This window comes from Biomphalaria glabrata, chromosome 7 (assembly GCF_947242115.1).
Source record: "Biomphalaria glabrata chromosome 7, xgBioGlab47.1, whole genome shotgun sequence".
Lineage (NCBI taxonomy): Eukaryota > Metazoa > Mollusca > Gastropoda > Planorbidae > Biomphalaria > Biomphalaria glabrata.
In genome coordinates, this window is record NC_074717.1 from 12,229,736 (window position 1) to 12,246,389 (window position 16,654).

General features: G+C 37.5%; 1 protein-coding gene across 1 annotated transcript in view; it reads left to right on the forward strand.

The window, feature by feature from the left end:
- LOC106061725 (neuroligin 4-like) overlaps window positions 1-16,654 on the forward strand; it is a 65,236-nt gene that overhangs the window by 25,423 nt on the left and 23,159 nt on the right. Inside the window, exon 6 of the mRNA XM_056035534.1 lies at window positions 4,663-4,849. Coding sequence (XP_055891509.1) covers window positions 4,663-4,849 — 187 coding nt within the window. The remainder of the gene's footprint in view (window positions 1-4,662; window positions 4,850-16,654) is intronic.

Below are 16,654 nucleotides of genomic sequence, written 5' to 3' on the forward strand. Positions count from 1 at the left end.
AATCATTCTAACCCAGTGTTTCCCAAACTGTGTTCTGCGAAGTCCAAGTGTTCCGCGTGGTCTGAATAGGTGTTCCACCAACTACTGGAATAATTGACTAATAGGCCACCTCGTGAATGAACCTCTCTAAAAAATAAACAGAGTGTTCCGCCAAACACTCAGAATGTGCGAAGTGTTCCGTTAAGGAAAACGTTTAGGACACATTAATCTAACCCAGTGATGCCCAACCTTCAGGAGTAGTTGAATACTCTTGAATTCAAAGTCAAACTAAGAATGTTTTATGATCCGTTTATAAGTTCTTTTGCTTTATAACAGACACACTTTACAAACAAATAGGTTGGTTTATTATCATGTTCCACACAAAAAAAAAGGTAAGATCCATCCACTTTTCCTGGTAGATTCTAAATTCAGAGTCCACTTTTTTTTCTTCGGCTATCCCATTGCATAAGCCTTCAAATTATAAAAGTCTTGGTACCAATCCATCAGAAAAACATTTAGAGCCCCAACGTAGGTAAAGATACATTTTTCAAACTTCTTTTTTTTAATCAAAAAATGGGGGGGGGGGAAGGATTTTCTACAATTTGTACCGCGGGCCTGATGAAACCACGTCGCGAGCCGAATATGGCCCACGGGTCGTATTTTGGGCATGACTGGTCGAACCGATAGAGGTAACAGTGCCGGGCCCTACCAGGTTGCGGGGCTTGGACCAAACTTACTATTCGGGGCTTTTCTGCAATGGGGTGCTGTACATTTTTTTTATAAGGGGGGGGGGGGTAACGAATTTTTTTTAACGAAATAAACATATTTATATTTGCAGAGACTGTCTCGCAACTATCTATCTGCTAAAAAGTGTTACAGGTTATTTCTCTCACATCCAATCTCGAGTCACGCTGTTGGGCTTAGTTTCCTATCAAGTTGATTCTTTAAACAATTATTTATTGTACCTAACAAAACATGAATAAATAAAAATACAAAACTTAATTAGTCAAATAATTATAGATATTTAATTATTTTGTTTGATATTAAATAAGTGAAATAACTTGTACATTATTGGTAGATATTTTAAGGACGTAGCGTGTCCTCTTTAGATAAGCTGAGTTTTATATTTTGTAAAAGGATTTTTTAAAATTTTGCTTTTTTTTAAAGAAAAAACCTCATCAGTTTTAAAATATATGATAATAACAACTCAGAAAGGGGAGAAAAGACAGGACTCGTTACCTATTATGATATATATAATAGATAAAACGAAAATAGCATGCACACTTCCATGGGCGTAGCCAGGGGGGGTTCTTGGGGTTCAAACCCCCCCCCGAAATGAAATCCCCCCCCTGGGGGGGGGGAGTCGGAATTTAGTGACTGATTTTTTGCTTTGATTTTGTTTATTTTAGGTGAGATTTTAATACTAAACCATCACTTGCCCTAGCACAACCAAAGGGGTTTTTAGTTTAAAACCCCCTACCAGGGGGGTTCGAGTTTAAAACCCCCTACCAGGGGGGGTTCGAGTTTAAAAACCCCTACTAGGGGGGTTCGAGTTTAAAACCCCTACCAGAGCTGTTCGAGTTTAAAAACCCCTACTAGGGGTTTTGAGTTTAAAACCCCCTACCAGGGGTTTTGAGTTTTAAACCCCCTACCTCTCTTCTATAAAACAAATAAAAAAAATGCAAACGAAAATCCCTAATTCCAAGAGCACAGTTAAGGAAGATTTTGATTTTAAAACCCCGTCTAAAATTTACGATAAACCCCTTCTTTAATATAAAAAAAAAGCTAATTACGCACTTAAAATGTTATGAGCGTAGCTAAATGGGTATTGACTCAGTTTTGAGTTTAAACCCCACTTGAAATTTAAAAATACCTCTTTTTAATAATAATAAAAAAAGCAAATTATGCACTAAAAATGTTATGAGTGTAGTCTATGGGGTTTTGAGTTTAAACTCCCCTCCAGTGGAGTTTGAAGCTAAAAAGTACCTCTTCAATATAAATAAAAGAAAATTACTCACTCTAAAATCTATGAGCGTAGTCAAAGGGATTTTGAGTTTAAACCCCCCGCCATCTTCAGTGTAAGAAAAAAAGCAAATTACGCACTCAAAATGCTATGAGCGTTGCCGAAAGGGGTTTTGAGTTTAAACCCTCATTCAGAGGGGTTTGGTGCTAAAAATCTTCAATATAAAAAAAAAAGCAAATTACACACTAAAATTATTTGAGCGTAGCCAAGCCAATCGGGGGTTTTGAGTTTCTTCTACAGATTTTGACGATAAAACTTCTCTTTTCGATATAAAATCTAATGCAAACTACAGTCACTTAATTCCAAGAGCGTATTCAAGAGAGGTTACACATTTTTACCAGTGGCAGGGCTCCATTAATAAACTGCAGTGAATAGTCATCGAAAAACACTAAATATAGCTCAACAAAGATGGCTAAGACAGATTTCAGGAGTCAGTTATAGAGATCGGATCTAAATCAAGGAAATCCTATGCCGAACTGGGAGTCGACCCCTTAGTAAGATTGTGAGAGAACGACGCATGAGGTTTGCGGGACATGTTCTCCGACAAAATGAATTACGCATAAGAAGAGATGCAATGATATCCTAGTACAACTTGACGCAACTCATTCATGGAGGTCCTCATGGTAGGTGGGAAGAGGCTTCAGACATTACCAGTGACAGATTTTTATGGAAACTGCTTGACGTCAAATGCTCCGAACGGCATGGGAGGGTCTAAGTCAGTAATAATAGCACATTAGGTTTTGAAATAAAACTTTTTAATAGCATTAAAACGGACTGTAGACACCTCAGAATATGCATTTTGTTGGCTTTCAATACCAGAAATAGTGCTTGGCGGCGGGGCTTCGCCCCGCGCTGGGGAGCTCCTGGCGCTCCCCCAGACCCCCTTGCTAGTAATGGCGGGGAGTCCACAATTTTATGGAAACAGCTTGATGGCAAATGCGCCGAACGACGAGTGAGGGTCTAAGTCAGTAAGAATAGCAAATTAGGTTTTTGAAATAGAACTTTTTAATAGCAAGAAAATGCACTGTAGATACCTCAGAATATGCATTTAGTTGGTTTTCAATATCAGAAATAGTGCTTGGCGGCGGGGATTCGCCCCGCGCTGGGGGAGCTGCTAGCGCTCCCCCAGACCCCTTTGATAGTCATGTCTGGGAATCTACAATTTTTTCACTAACTCATGGAAGAACCTATTCTAGGGCGCAATAAACGTCTTCCGAAAGAATGAAGGGTCAGAATGTAATAAAGATTATGTACACACACACACACATAAAAACATATAATTTTTGTTTCGCGGGGGGGGGGGAGAAAAAAATTCACCTTCCCAAACCCCCCCCCCAGAAAAAAAATCCTGGCTACTCCCATGCACACTTCACACCCTCACCCTTTACGACAGTGTTCTTCCATTATTCCTTTGAAGTATTGAAGAGTTTAAAAAGTAGAGATGCTAGAGGTATGTCAGGCCATGACCTTGCCATAGTTTGTACCTTTGTTTTATCTTGCCGCAGTTTATATCTTTGTTTAATCTTGTCATAATTTGTATGTGTAGTAACCTAATACAACACTACAGGAAGACACGTCTTGATCCTAGGCTTTATTGAAAAAGAATGACAAAACAGTTCACGATAAAACAGTACACACACACAAGCTGACCTGGACACCAAGACATTTTGATACACAAGTACAGATCAGTTCACAACACACAATAAGAAACATAAATACACAACATTATCTATGTTTTATCTTTTCACAATTAGCATCTTTGTTTCATCTCACATGAGTTTGTATCTTTGTTTATGATGTTATAGTTTGTATATTTGTGTTATTATGCTATAGTTTGCATCTATGTTTTGTCTTGTCAGAGTTTGTATCTTTGTTCCATCTTGTCATAGTTTGTTCTTTGTTTCATCTTGTCATAGTTTGTATCTTTGTTTTATCTTGCCAGAGTTTGTATCTTTTTTTTATCTTGTCATAGTTTTTATCTTTGTTTTATCTTGTCAGAGTTTGTACATCGAAACCTTTCTATGACTTTCAAACTTTACGATCTCTTGGGCAGATGATGTTAACACCTCTGTTACTTTGGCCAGCACAACGACCAACCTACTTTTCTTTCCCCAACTAAAGTCAGGTACCCTTTAGAGTTGGGTGAACTTTGGGGCGCTCTAAAAATCCTTGAATTCAATATCACAGTCTTCACCAAGATTTGAACCAAGGACACCAGGTTCGGAAGTAAAGCGCTGAACCACTCAACCACTGCGCCCCTCCACGTGATTATATACCAACACTATATACGATTACCTTTATGTCGCACCTAAGATAGCAAAAAATAGCTACTCTAACAAACGCAAGATAGAATAGTCTGCTCAGATTTTAGCCAAACATCCCAGGCTCAGACATAAACTAGATGTATATACAGAAGCACATTACCAAAACAGATTCAACTCCTCAGCACCTCCACCCAACCCCAGATGACAAAAGTAATACTCAACAACTTGAATATAGAATTAACACAAACAATAAGACTAATGCGAATGTTTGTTTTAATACACCTATTTCAAGCTCATTAGCATATGCAAATTATCTTCATTGAACAGACCATTACTTCACTTATTGGTTTCTTCCATTGTTTGATTTGTTTAATGCCTTGTTTACTGTCCACGCAGGTCACATTGTTCGGACAGAGTGCCGGGGCCCAGTCCACACTTCAACACATGACGGAGGAGGACACGTCTACGCTCTTTCACAGGGTCATCATTGAAAGCTCTCCGGTGGCTTTACCTTACAAGACCTATCAAGAGGCGTTTATCCTAGGTGGGCTACTAGCAGAAACACTGGGGTGCCCAGTCAGAGGTAAGTCATCGTAATGAAATAAACACTGAATCATAGGGCGAGCAAGCGGTAAGATCCGTGTACTAATGACATGAAGTACTGTACATTACATAATAAGGCAATGTCATTCTAACATAAAGTATAGTGCAGGATCTCGCGTGACCAGTTGCGACCTGCATATTTTGCCACAAATGATGCAGACAAAGCCTTTGTACGCCGGAGGTCTTTTTGTTTCGTTTCGTCTGCTGCGCCCGTCTTCGGAAAGGGCTTTTGTTTGGGCCTCAAATGTGTGTACCATGACATCCGACTATTTCAGAGGCCATCTACTGTCAGCTGCTTTCCTCTAGGCCAGTATTAAATATAGGTATTGAAGAACTATATTTAGACTATAGCATGGGCGTAGTCAGGATTTTTTTCGGGGGGGGGGGGGTTGGGGGTTCCCCCCCCCCGCGAAAAAAATAATATATATATATATATATATGTGTGTGTGTCTGTGTGTGCGTGCGTGCGTATGTGTGTGTGTGTGTGTGTGTACATAATTAATCTATTACATTCTGACCCTTCATTCTTTCGGAAGTCGTTTATTGTGCCCTAGAATATGCTCTTCCTGGAGTTAGTGGAAAAATTGTAAACTCCCCGCCCTTGCCAACAAGGGGGTCTAGGGGAACACTGGGAATTGAAAGCCAACGAAATGCATATTCTGAGGTATCTACAGTGCATTATCCTGCTATTAAAAAGTTTTTTTTTAAAACCTAATGTGCTATTCTTACTGACTTAGACCCTCCCGCGCCGTTCGCCAATTTGTACTATGATGTTATCGCAACTCTTATTTTGCGTAATTCCTTTTGTCGGAGAACATGTCCCGCAAACCTCATGCGACGCTCTTTCACAATCTTACTAAGGGCCCGGAATTGGATTTCCTTGATTTAGACCCGATCTCTATAACTGACTCCTAAAATCTGTCTTAGCCATCTTTGTTGAGCCACATTATGTGTTTTTCAATTTCGACAGATGACTATTCACTGCACTATATTAATGGAGCTCAGCCACTGGTAGAAATGTGTAACCTCTCTTGAATACGCTCTTGGTATTAGGTGACTGTAGTTTGCTTTTTATTTTATATCGAAGAGGGAAGTTATATCGTCAAAATCATATATTTGGGGGTTTCAAACTAAAATATCTCTGGAGTTGTTTTTTTTTTTATTCACAACCACATTTAATTTCGGTGTTAGAATTTGGTGACTAGTTTGCTTTAGAATAATATCGAATAGAGAGGTTTTCAACCTCAAAACTCTCTGTAGGGGGATTTTTAAACTAAAAACCATCTGGAGGGGTTTTAAACTTTTAAAAAAGCCCTCTGGAGAAATGGAGTTTAAACTCAAATCCCCCCCCCCAATTGGCTTGGCTAAGCTCAAAGAAGTTTAGTGTGTAATTTGCTTTTTATTTATATTGAATGGGTATTTATTAACATCAGACCCCTCTGAAAGGGGGTTTAAACTCAAACCTCCTTCGGCTACGCTAATAGCATTTTGAGTGCGTGATTTGTTTTGTTTTTATTGAAGAGGTATTTTTTAGCTTCAAACCTCGCTAAAGGGGGGTTTAACGGTGATTACAGATGCCTAACCTTTGACCGCAGCTGTGTATCAAGGTTTGGCCTCTTTAGTCACTCAAGAAGTTGCAAAGGGAAAAGATAGTATCTCTAAACATAAAATGTCACAGAGATAATTTCAATGTACCTAATAATTTCTATGAAGTCACCAGTTCTGTCAGAAATGACATGCTCATGGTGAGGCTAAACAATGTCAAGGACGTTTCACAGTTCCACTGTTGTTATAGAAAAAGAACTGAGTTGTAAATTTGACAATCTTATCTTCGCATAAAATCCTCTTTATGACCGCTAATTAGTATTAATTGTAAATAAATTTTAAGCGAAAGAGTGAAGTTCTAGAATCACAATTGTACTCTGTGTTGAAATTAGTTTCTGATTCAAACTTGTAAAATTTTATTCTCAAGAGCTAAAAACTGCACAGATATTATCATTCACTTTAAACAAAAATCCAATGAAAAAAACAAACAAACAAACAGCTTTTCAACAAATCCTTTATTTTGTACATCGGAAACACCAAGTATATATATTTCCGCCATGTCTAAAATCTCCAATATAAACACATTCGCAATTTAAATATAGACATTTGATATGTTTTATGTCTATGACTTTATCTCATGACACTTTTTTTTCAGATCTAGAAATGGAAAAGTTGTACTAATGTTTCTTTTTCCTTCTTATCGATATCCCAGAACAATCAGCTAAATAGCTAAATAGAAAATATAAAAATAAAGATAGAATTTCTTTATGAAGACATTATATTCCTTTGCTTAAGGCAATCGCTATCCAAAATATACACAAAAGACTCCATTGAACATAGTGTGTATAATGTTCAAACATGTATTGGAGTACCATTTGACTTGACCCTATTGACCCGGATGTCCTGCTGTAGACTTATCACTTGACAGCAGGTCTCATGTCATGCATTATTCATTCCTCATTTTGTAATTGGATTCGTTCGAATTAATATTTAAGATCTAAATTTTGGTTAATTTTGAAGTCATAATTTAGCAAAGGTTGTAGACCTAGACCCAGATACTCTTCACATAAATGACAGATGAATGTAGAGATTAAAACTAAAGTTTCTCTATCTACACGCCAATCACAAAGTGGAGAAATTGCTTCCGAGGTTTCGCTTACATTTTACTTCTCAACAAAAACGATTTTCTTTAATTCCAGCGGTTCTCAACCGGTGACCCGCATTTATTTTACAAAGCTTATATCAGCTCACTGTATATATGTATATAAATATTCATAGTCGATAACATTACATGCATCAATCCAAAAATAAACAAATTAGTTAATCACTAATTTTGTTTTAAATAGCAGAATGGGAGATAAACCCCATCATTTTTTAGAAAGATGGCAGTACATAAAGGTTCCTTCCCTTAAATAAGCTTTAGTATTTAAAAAAGTATTCTTTCTTCTATTGCTTGTTACAAAGCTTTTATCAACTCTGTCTGTCTGGGTGGATTCTTTGACACGTTTCTTTCTTACACTTGCTATTCTCAGATCAAGTTGAAACTGTGCACCATTCTGCATAGGTGAAGACGCAGTCAAAAAAGTTACTAATTATTTAATCAGTTAGAGATAGTTAATTTAGTTTTTTAATATAGAGAAGGGGAGATAAGCCTTGCTGAAATTGTGTGGTGCTTCCCTTATATAAGCTTTGTTTGTTGATCTAAGATGTTTTTAAAATTTTGATTGTCATAATCATAGCCGTATCTAGTTTCCTACAGGAAGCCCTAAGCAAATTCATAACGGCAGAGGCGTTTTCATAGATAGGGGACATTGGTGCAATAAATTTGCGGAAAGAAAATCTTTGGGGTGAAGATTTTGACAAATTAAGTACAGCAATTTGAAGCCTAAACATACGTCTAATCGCGTTATTTTTTTTTCGAGAGTCAGTGTAGGCCGGTAGGGTATTTGAATAATTTTGGGTTAACTTTGTGTTTCTATACCACACAAACACACACACACAAGGACTCGTGGAGTCGTGTTTGTTATACACCAAGGCAACACAATATCAACATTAGGTTGATTGAAATTAAATTTAATCCTTTCTAGCTAAACCCACACAGGAGATGAATGATTAAACCCAAACGATGAAATAAAGCACACTATGAGGTCACACCAAGAAACTATATAAGTATTACTGAAATACCATAATTAGAACAATATGTCTAAATATAAATAAATAACCCATACGATAACATTTGAATATGAAACCGTCAATGTAGGAAAAAACGTACAATAAACAGTTGTGTAATTAAAATTTGTTTAAAATCTAAAGCAAAGAAAAGTTTCCCTTTTAGACCATGCGGTCTATAGGGCAGATGATGTTAAGATCTTCTGGCCAACGGTAAACAAGCAGGGTGTCATGTGGCCAGCACAAAGACCAACCGCCTTTACTAAAGTCAGGTACCCATTAAGTTGGGTGGACTGGACTCTAGGGCGCCCTGAAAATCCCGAAATTAAAAATCCCAGACTTCACCGAGTTTCGAATCCAGAGCCCCAGGTTCGGAAGATAAGCGCTTCCGGTGATAGATCTAGTTTAACAACAATAAATCTGTGCGATTAGAAATATTTGCATTAATTGTATTTGTGTAGCGCAATCTCATGCTTTTAGCTTTCTCACTACGCTATGAAGCTATCACTTGTCTGGGCCAGCTGGGAGATAGAAGGGGGTGGAGGGAGAAACAAAAGGGGTATCTGGGTTTATAGACACCTTGATGTTTTTAAATGCATCTATTAACAAAATTAAATGGTTTATTTTTTTCAAGTTTTTGTTTTGTCCGGTAAAAGAAATAATTATGCAAAAGTTCAGCTTGATCTGGAATTGTACAATTTTTTTTTTACCAGACAGACAGAAAGACAGACAGAGTGAGTTAATATAAGCTTTGTAAAAATCAGCGATCAACAATGAGCTTCGATATATATAATATGTATATATTTTTAAAGTTTATCTAACTGGAATAACTCCACATTTACAGGCATATATCTCAATAGAGTAAGAATTATTTCCTTTTTTATCAAACAAAATAAATTACAACCATTTAATCAACTATTTGATTATTTTTTTTTTATTTGTATCTAACAGATAGAACGAGTTAATATAAGCTTTGTTTTAAAAAAAGGAATTCTTCCAATATTCTTTGGAATTTTCTTTTCCAACCGCCCACTGTATTTGTTTACAGATCTGGTCAAGGTCTCTCATAAAAGCTTCGTTAGACATCTATAAACTATTTATTATTTTTTTCCTTTGACCTAAGTCGTTTAGTGGACTGAATGACATATTTTTTTTAGATCTCCAGTTCCCTGGCCGGTGATCTACTTAAAGGCAACGAACCCCCCCCCCCAAAAAAAAAAAAAACAAAAAAAAAACAACATATTTTGTCATATGATTGTAACTTGCAGTCTTGCAGAGGACAGGCTAGGGATGACCAAAGCGTAAAATGCATGCTTATTCCGGAACCATAGCTTCATGAGACGGACACACAGACCCCGGACTAGGGCTGGTACATGAAAGTGAAAGCTTTGGAAGGCTCAAAACCACATCTCTCTGCTGTTACAAACTCTGAAAAGATGAGTCGGGTCAAGGACACAAGAATGTTAAGTGACCCGCGAGCCTATCAAATGTGTGTCAGTGACTAGATGCCCTCGATAAAATACAAGATATCATAGTGAACTTTTACGACGGAAAAATTTTGAAACTAAATCTGGGCGCAAGTATTTATCAAATCTGGATCAGGCGGAGCACCGTAGATTTTTAATCCTTCAGATCATATCGGGCTTTCATAGAGACTTGATCCCGCTCACAGCAGATGAAATATCTTGATGAGTTTCTAGAAATAGACAAAGTTACTCACAAATAGAACTTCGATTCTGGTCAATTATTAGATTATCATCGACAAGTTTCTGTATAATACATAGTCAATTTATTGTATTTGCTTAAAGGCTACATCTAAGATCTCAGACTTCAGTAAAAAATTACTCTAAGATTCTCTTCATTGTAGTTTGAAATCGAAATAAAGGTTTAGGTCCACTGGTGTCAAAATTATATAGATTTGTGAAATGTAGTATTTATCAACTCTCTCTATCTGTCTGTCTGTGTGTCTGTCTGGCCAAAACGTTTGTACACGATATTTCTCCGACACCCAGTCTCGCATCAAGCTGAAATTATTTACAATTGTTTCTTTTACCTGACAACACAAGAATCACTTTAAAAAAATCAACCAATTAGTTAATTAATTATATATAATTAATATATAATTAATATTAAATTAATATTAATTATATAAATAAATTACTTTGTTTGGTATCTCAAACAAGGGAATGAAATAGTATTTGACCGTACTGGTGGTATAAACTGAATTAGTCCCACTGCTGTCTAAGGCTTGGTGAACACTAACATCAAATATATAATTCTACAATCTTCCATCATCATAGACTCTACGCTAGTAGAGTGGTTACCGTGTTGGCCTGAGAAGGCTTTAGCTCACAATGCAGGTCTTTTTCTTTTTAAAATGTATGTTTATAAATACTTTTTTATTGTTAATCTAGATCTCTTACAAATGTAATGACATGATTGATCCAAAGTAATTAATGCAAGTACGCTTACTATAAGCTTTGTTGGGTTTTTTAAAAATTATTTTTATGTTTTTCTTGTTAAAATACAATCATGAAGAGTAGGTCTGTGGCATGGACCGCCTGGCTGTCTTTAGAGGGATCTGGAATGAATTGAGTTCGTAAACCTTATGACCGATACCTCCCCAGGGATGGCCTCAGGCATGGGCAAACTAGGCAGCCACCTAGGGCCTCCGATTGGTGGGGGACCTTGCACAGGACAAAGACTTTTTTAAGAGACAAAATTGGGAAACATGGATCAAATCTGAAGCGTAGCAGAACTCCATGGCTCTATGTCTACTAGCCAAGCTCAAAGTCTCTCTAGCCAAGCTCAAAGTCTCTATGTCTCACGGTTTATTCGCGAATGTTTAGATCTACTTGTCAGACTACATATTTAATAAGACCTTTTTTTTTTCTTTCGGTGAAATGTCGAAACGTTATTTATAGTCTAGTGATTATGAACATCCATGAAGCATATTCGTACTATCCGTGCTTTATGAACTTATTTATTGATTTAAATATAGACACGGGACGGTTTATAATTTATTACATATTTTTAGGTCTTAATTTTTTTTTTTTTGTAATTCGTTTGGGGCCACCCTATTTACTTCGTCTTGGGCCTCCTTATTCGTTTCGTCTTGGGCCTCCTTATTTGTTTCGTCTTGGGCCACCCTATTTACTTCGTCTTGGGCCACCCTATTTACTTCGCCTTGGGCCTCCTTATTTGTTTCGTCTTGGGCCTCCTTATTTGTTTCGTCTTGGGCCACCCTATTTACTTCGTCTTGGGCCTCCTTATTTGTTTCGTCTTGGGCCTCCTTATTTGTTTCGTCTTGGGCCTCCTTATTTGTTTCGTCTTGGGCCTCCTTATTTGTTTCGTCTTGGGCCACCCTATTTACTTCGTCTTGGGCCTCCTTATTTGTTTCGTCTTGGGCCTCCTTATTTGTTTCGTCTTGGGCCTCCTTATTTGTTTCGTCTTGGGCCTCCTTATTTGTTTCGTCTTGGGCCACCCTATTTACTTCGTCTTGGGCCTCCTTATTTGTTTCGTCTTGGGCCACCCTATTTACTTCGTCTTGGGCCTCCTTATTTGTTTCGTCTTGGGCCTCCTTATTTGTTTCGTCTTGGGCCACCCTATTTACTTCGTCTTGGGCCTCCTTATTTGTTTCGTCTTGGGCCACCCTATTTACTTCGTCTTGGGCCTCCTTATTTGTTTCGTCTTGGGCCTCCTTATTTGTTTCGTCTTGGGCCACCCTATTTACTTCGTCTTGGGCCTCCTTATTTGTTTCGTCTTGGGCCACCCTATTTACTTCGTCTTGGGCCTCCTTATTTGTTTCGTCTTGGGCCACCCTATTTACTTCGTCTTGGGCCTCCTTATTTGTTTCGTCTTGGGCCTCCTTATTTGTTTCGTCTTGGGCCTCCTTATTTGTTTCGCCTGGGGCCTCCTTATTTGTTTCGTCTGGGGCCTCCTTATTTGTTTCGTCTGGGGCCTCCTTATTTGTTTCGTCTGGGGCCTCCTTATTTGTTTCGTCTGGGGCCTCCTTATTTGTTTCGTCTGGGGCCTCCTTATTTGTTTCGTCTGGGGCCTCCTTATTTGTTTCGTCTGGGGCCTCCTTATTTGTTTCGTCTGGGGCCTCCTTATTTGTTTCGCCTGGGGCCTCCTTATTTGTTTCGTCTGGGGCCTCCTTATTTGTTTCGTCTGGGGCCTCCTTATTTGTTTCGTCTTGGGCCTCCTTATTTGTTTCGTCTGGGGCCTCCTTATTTGTTTCGTCTGGGGCCTCCTTATTCGTTTCGCCTGGGGCCTCCTTATTTGTTTCGTCTGGGGCCTCCTTATTTGTTTCGTCTGGGGCCTCCTTATTTGTTTCGTCTGGGGCCTCCTTATTCGTTTCGCCTGGGGCCTCCTTATTTGTTTCGTCTGGGGCCTCCAATTACCTAAGGCGGGCATTGATACCCTCTACCTTACATTATGGGCCACAGGTCTACAATGAGATAGACCTAGAACATGCTGATCATGTTACATCATAAAAGAAACGCTATACACAAGACATTTCAAAACACATTTGAATATTAAGAACATTAAAACGCAATACAGACTTGCATTACATCCAGACAATAAGTCCAGAAAATCTCTGGGGAAATGTGCGGTATTGGTGGAGGGGGTTCTGTACACGAAATGAGCTCAATTTACTAATGTATGTTAAACAAGTTCACAGATTAATACACAAGAACTTCTACTTCTCGACTCTTGTATTGATTTAGACGAGGGAGACTGCTGGTCTACATTACTATACATTACTATACATTACTATACATTACTATACATTACTATACATTACTATACATTACTATACATTACAATACATTACTATACATTACTATACATTACTATACATTACAATACATTACTATACATTACTATACATTACTATACATTACTATACATTACTATACATTACTATACGACACTGGGTTGTCTGGTAAACAGTTCAATTTTTTAAAAAGCTTTTTCGTTCTATTTCTTTTTCCTTTCCTGTATCTTTCTCTCTTTTATCTTCCCTCTCAGCTTCTCTTTATTTTTCTCTACCTCTTTCTTATTATTGAAATACTCTCTCTTCTGTTAAAAGGCTTTCGGCAATGCGCACAAAACATAGAGCTTGGTTTACAGTGAGATGTTTGACCAGTGTGACGTCATTTAAACCATGTGTTCCCACGGAGACCAATCGTCTTGGTAGGTCTGAGAACACCGGACAATCTCGTGACAACCTGTAGTCAGTGGAGGCCAATAGCTCGTTGCCACGTCACGGGTCAGTACGCCTGACCCATGACGTGGCAACCGGCTATTTGTTTCCACTGACCTTACAAGCCAAAAATGACGATTGGTTTCGGTTCTACTATTTTCTTTTTGGCTAAACATAACTTTGGTGTCAAATTCGCTTGTTGTTAATAATCAGAGAACCACTGGGCGTTCTATACCAGTAAGACGTGAACACATACGGTCGTTACCTTTATTCATTTGGACTCAACAAATCTTTTATTTTTCAATTGCATATTCTAATTTATAGACATTAATATATACTTGCTAAGCTATTTCAAACATAGTGTTTGAATGTGTAAATAATTATACTAAACTTTTTCTCATCACGGAGTTGTGATGCACTTTTGAGAGGACATAAAAATCCGCTGGTTCTAGCCGTCGCAACTTGAGGTTAGCATTCAAAATAAAACTACTCGGCAATTTACATTTTGAGGAGTCGTTTGGTTCTCGAACACTGACTTCTCATCTTACAGGGATGTCACTCTAGGCGTTATATAAGAATAACCTACAGTCAGAGTTCTATTTTTGTTAATAAATAAACATGATACTCTGCGCAAGCCTTTATTATATAAATTATATAACCACAATGGTCAATTTTGATTATACGAACTTCTCGGTATTTGCATAGAATTCCCAATGGATAGTTTGGTTGCTACTTAGAGCAGAGGTCGCAAGTTTGTATCTCGGTTAGTGTCATTTTACCTGCTAGCTTTCGGGAAAAAAATTATATTGAAACAAAGGAGGAAAAAAAGTGACTTTTTGATGACTGTCTTTCTCTATATGTCTGCAGTTGTGTCTTTAAGTGTGTGTTTCCCTATCTCTGTATGTCTCTGGCTATCTATTGTGTAGTGTGTAGTTCTTATTTTGTTTTCTTTTGTCATCCTTTTTTGTCCTCCTCTGGATTTGCAATAGTCTGGTGATGTTAAATCAATTAGCTAAGCTTCTCAATGAATTAGCCTAGCCGCCTACTCTGAAATAAGAGTCATATTTAACTGAAATTCTGCCTTAGAACTTCTGACATAAAAATGCTCTAACATTCGGACTGTACAGCCTGCGTGTATTTACTCCAAGAATCAGTGCCGTGTTAAGAAAAGGCCCTAAGCTTTTTGAGATATGGGGCCCTTTTTGAGCCCTTTAAAAGTCAGTGCTAAATATTTCTTGGAGCCCTTGACTATAACTTGTGTTGCTTATGGAAGGAAAGATCTGGACCTGACTCCCTCTACTGCGTGGCTACCTACATTTTATTGATAATTAATAACTCAAAATGCTCTATCAATTTATATTCCAACTCTCACGCGTTAGTCATTTTTATTTGATACATAATATTCAAAAATATAGATCTACCAGCAAATTAATTTTTTTTCTGCAAAAATGTCTTTATAAGTTAAGCAGCATAAAGATGAAATAATTTTGCAATCCTCATGAGAACTACTGATCAAGTCAACATCCGAACATTTCATGCAATTAATTATTTCCCCTGAGAACTCCAGGACTATAATTTTACTTTCAGTGTTTCCAGACGATATGATCACTTAAAATAATCAATATTAAAATTGGATATTATTTTTGTACTGTCTGACTTCGGTAAATAAATTCGTGGTAAAACTATTATAATAGAAAATAAAAAACAGTCAGGGTTCTAAAGCATTTTTGAAAGCATTCTTTCGCTGCATCTTAAAGATATGTAATTACTGTGTTTACGCTATTTTTCTGTTTGTTTGTACTTTAAGTTATGATCACAAAAATTCAAATGTATATTACAAATCTGATTTCTTGGAGCAGAACATTTTGTTTTAAATTGATATTTGCATACTTATGCATCAACATATAAACCAATTTTTGTAACGAAATGATAAATTTTGAACTGTTCTACTACTGCGATGGTTCTATTGACAACACAGTATTGTAGATATTATATTTTAAAAATAACTTTGATCTTACACAGTCAACTCGCTGTCACTGTTGTCCATACGGTTAAAGTTGTTAAGTTTGTTGTGTATCTCAATTTTCTGATGCCGTCGAGCTATTTATATTTAACGCGAACTTCAAGACTCGTTGATCACGAGAACGTTCAAGTCTGGGTGTACATAGGATGTGTGCTGACATTAAAAGAGGTCAACTTAGTCTAGTAATTGAAAATCAATCACTGTTAGAGACTATTAAAGACGAACATTAACCCAGAACTGTAGTATTTCAATTGCCAATTTGTCTGAATCTGTCGCAATGCGTCAAACAATTTATTTTTACTCTCTTTACATAACTCTGGCCAGTATAATTCGTGTCAGCTGACTACTCACACACAGTTACCCCTATCCACATCCCCACCAGAGTTATAACAATATTAACCACTTAACATTGAGTCCCAGTTTACTTTAAACTAATTAGTTCAATTATTACAATTAAATAATAACGCGCTATTGTTTTCTTCGTGGTAACAAAGTTGGCTGTTTAAAAGTAAAGTTCAGACCTTGCGATCTATTGATAATGTAAAGGTCATCTGTTTCTGTGGCCCACGGTTAACGAGGGTGCTATGTGTCCAGCACAAGAACCAACAGCCTTTACTTTTCGCCAATTATTGTCAGGTACCCTTTAGAGCTGGGTGGACTCAGAAGCGCCCTGAAAATCCCAAAATTTAAAATCCCAGTCTTCACCAGGATTCAAACCCGAGATCACAGGTTCAGAATACACTCAACCATTGCTCCACCAATGGTTATTTAGAGAGATACTATTTAGTTTTCTGAGTAACATTGGGCGGGGACAAGGCACTCAGAAAGTTAAGGCCCTT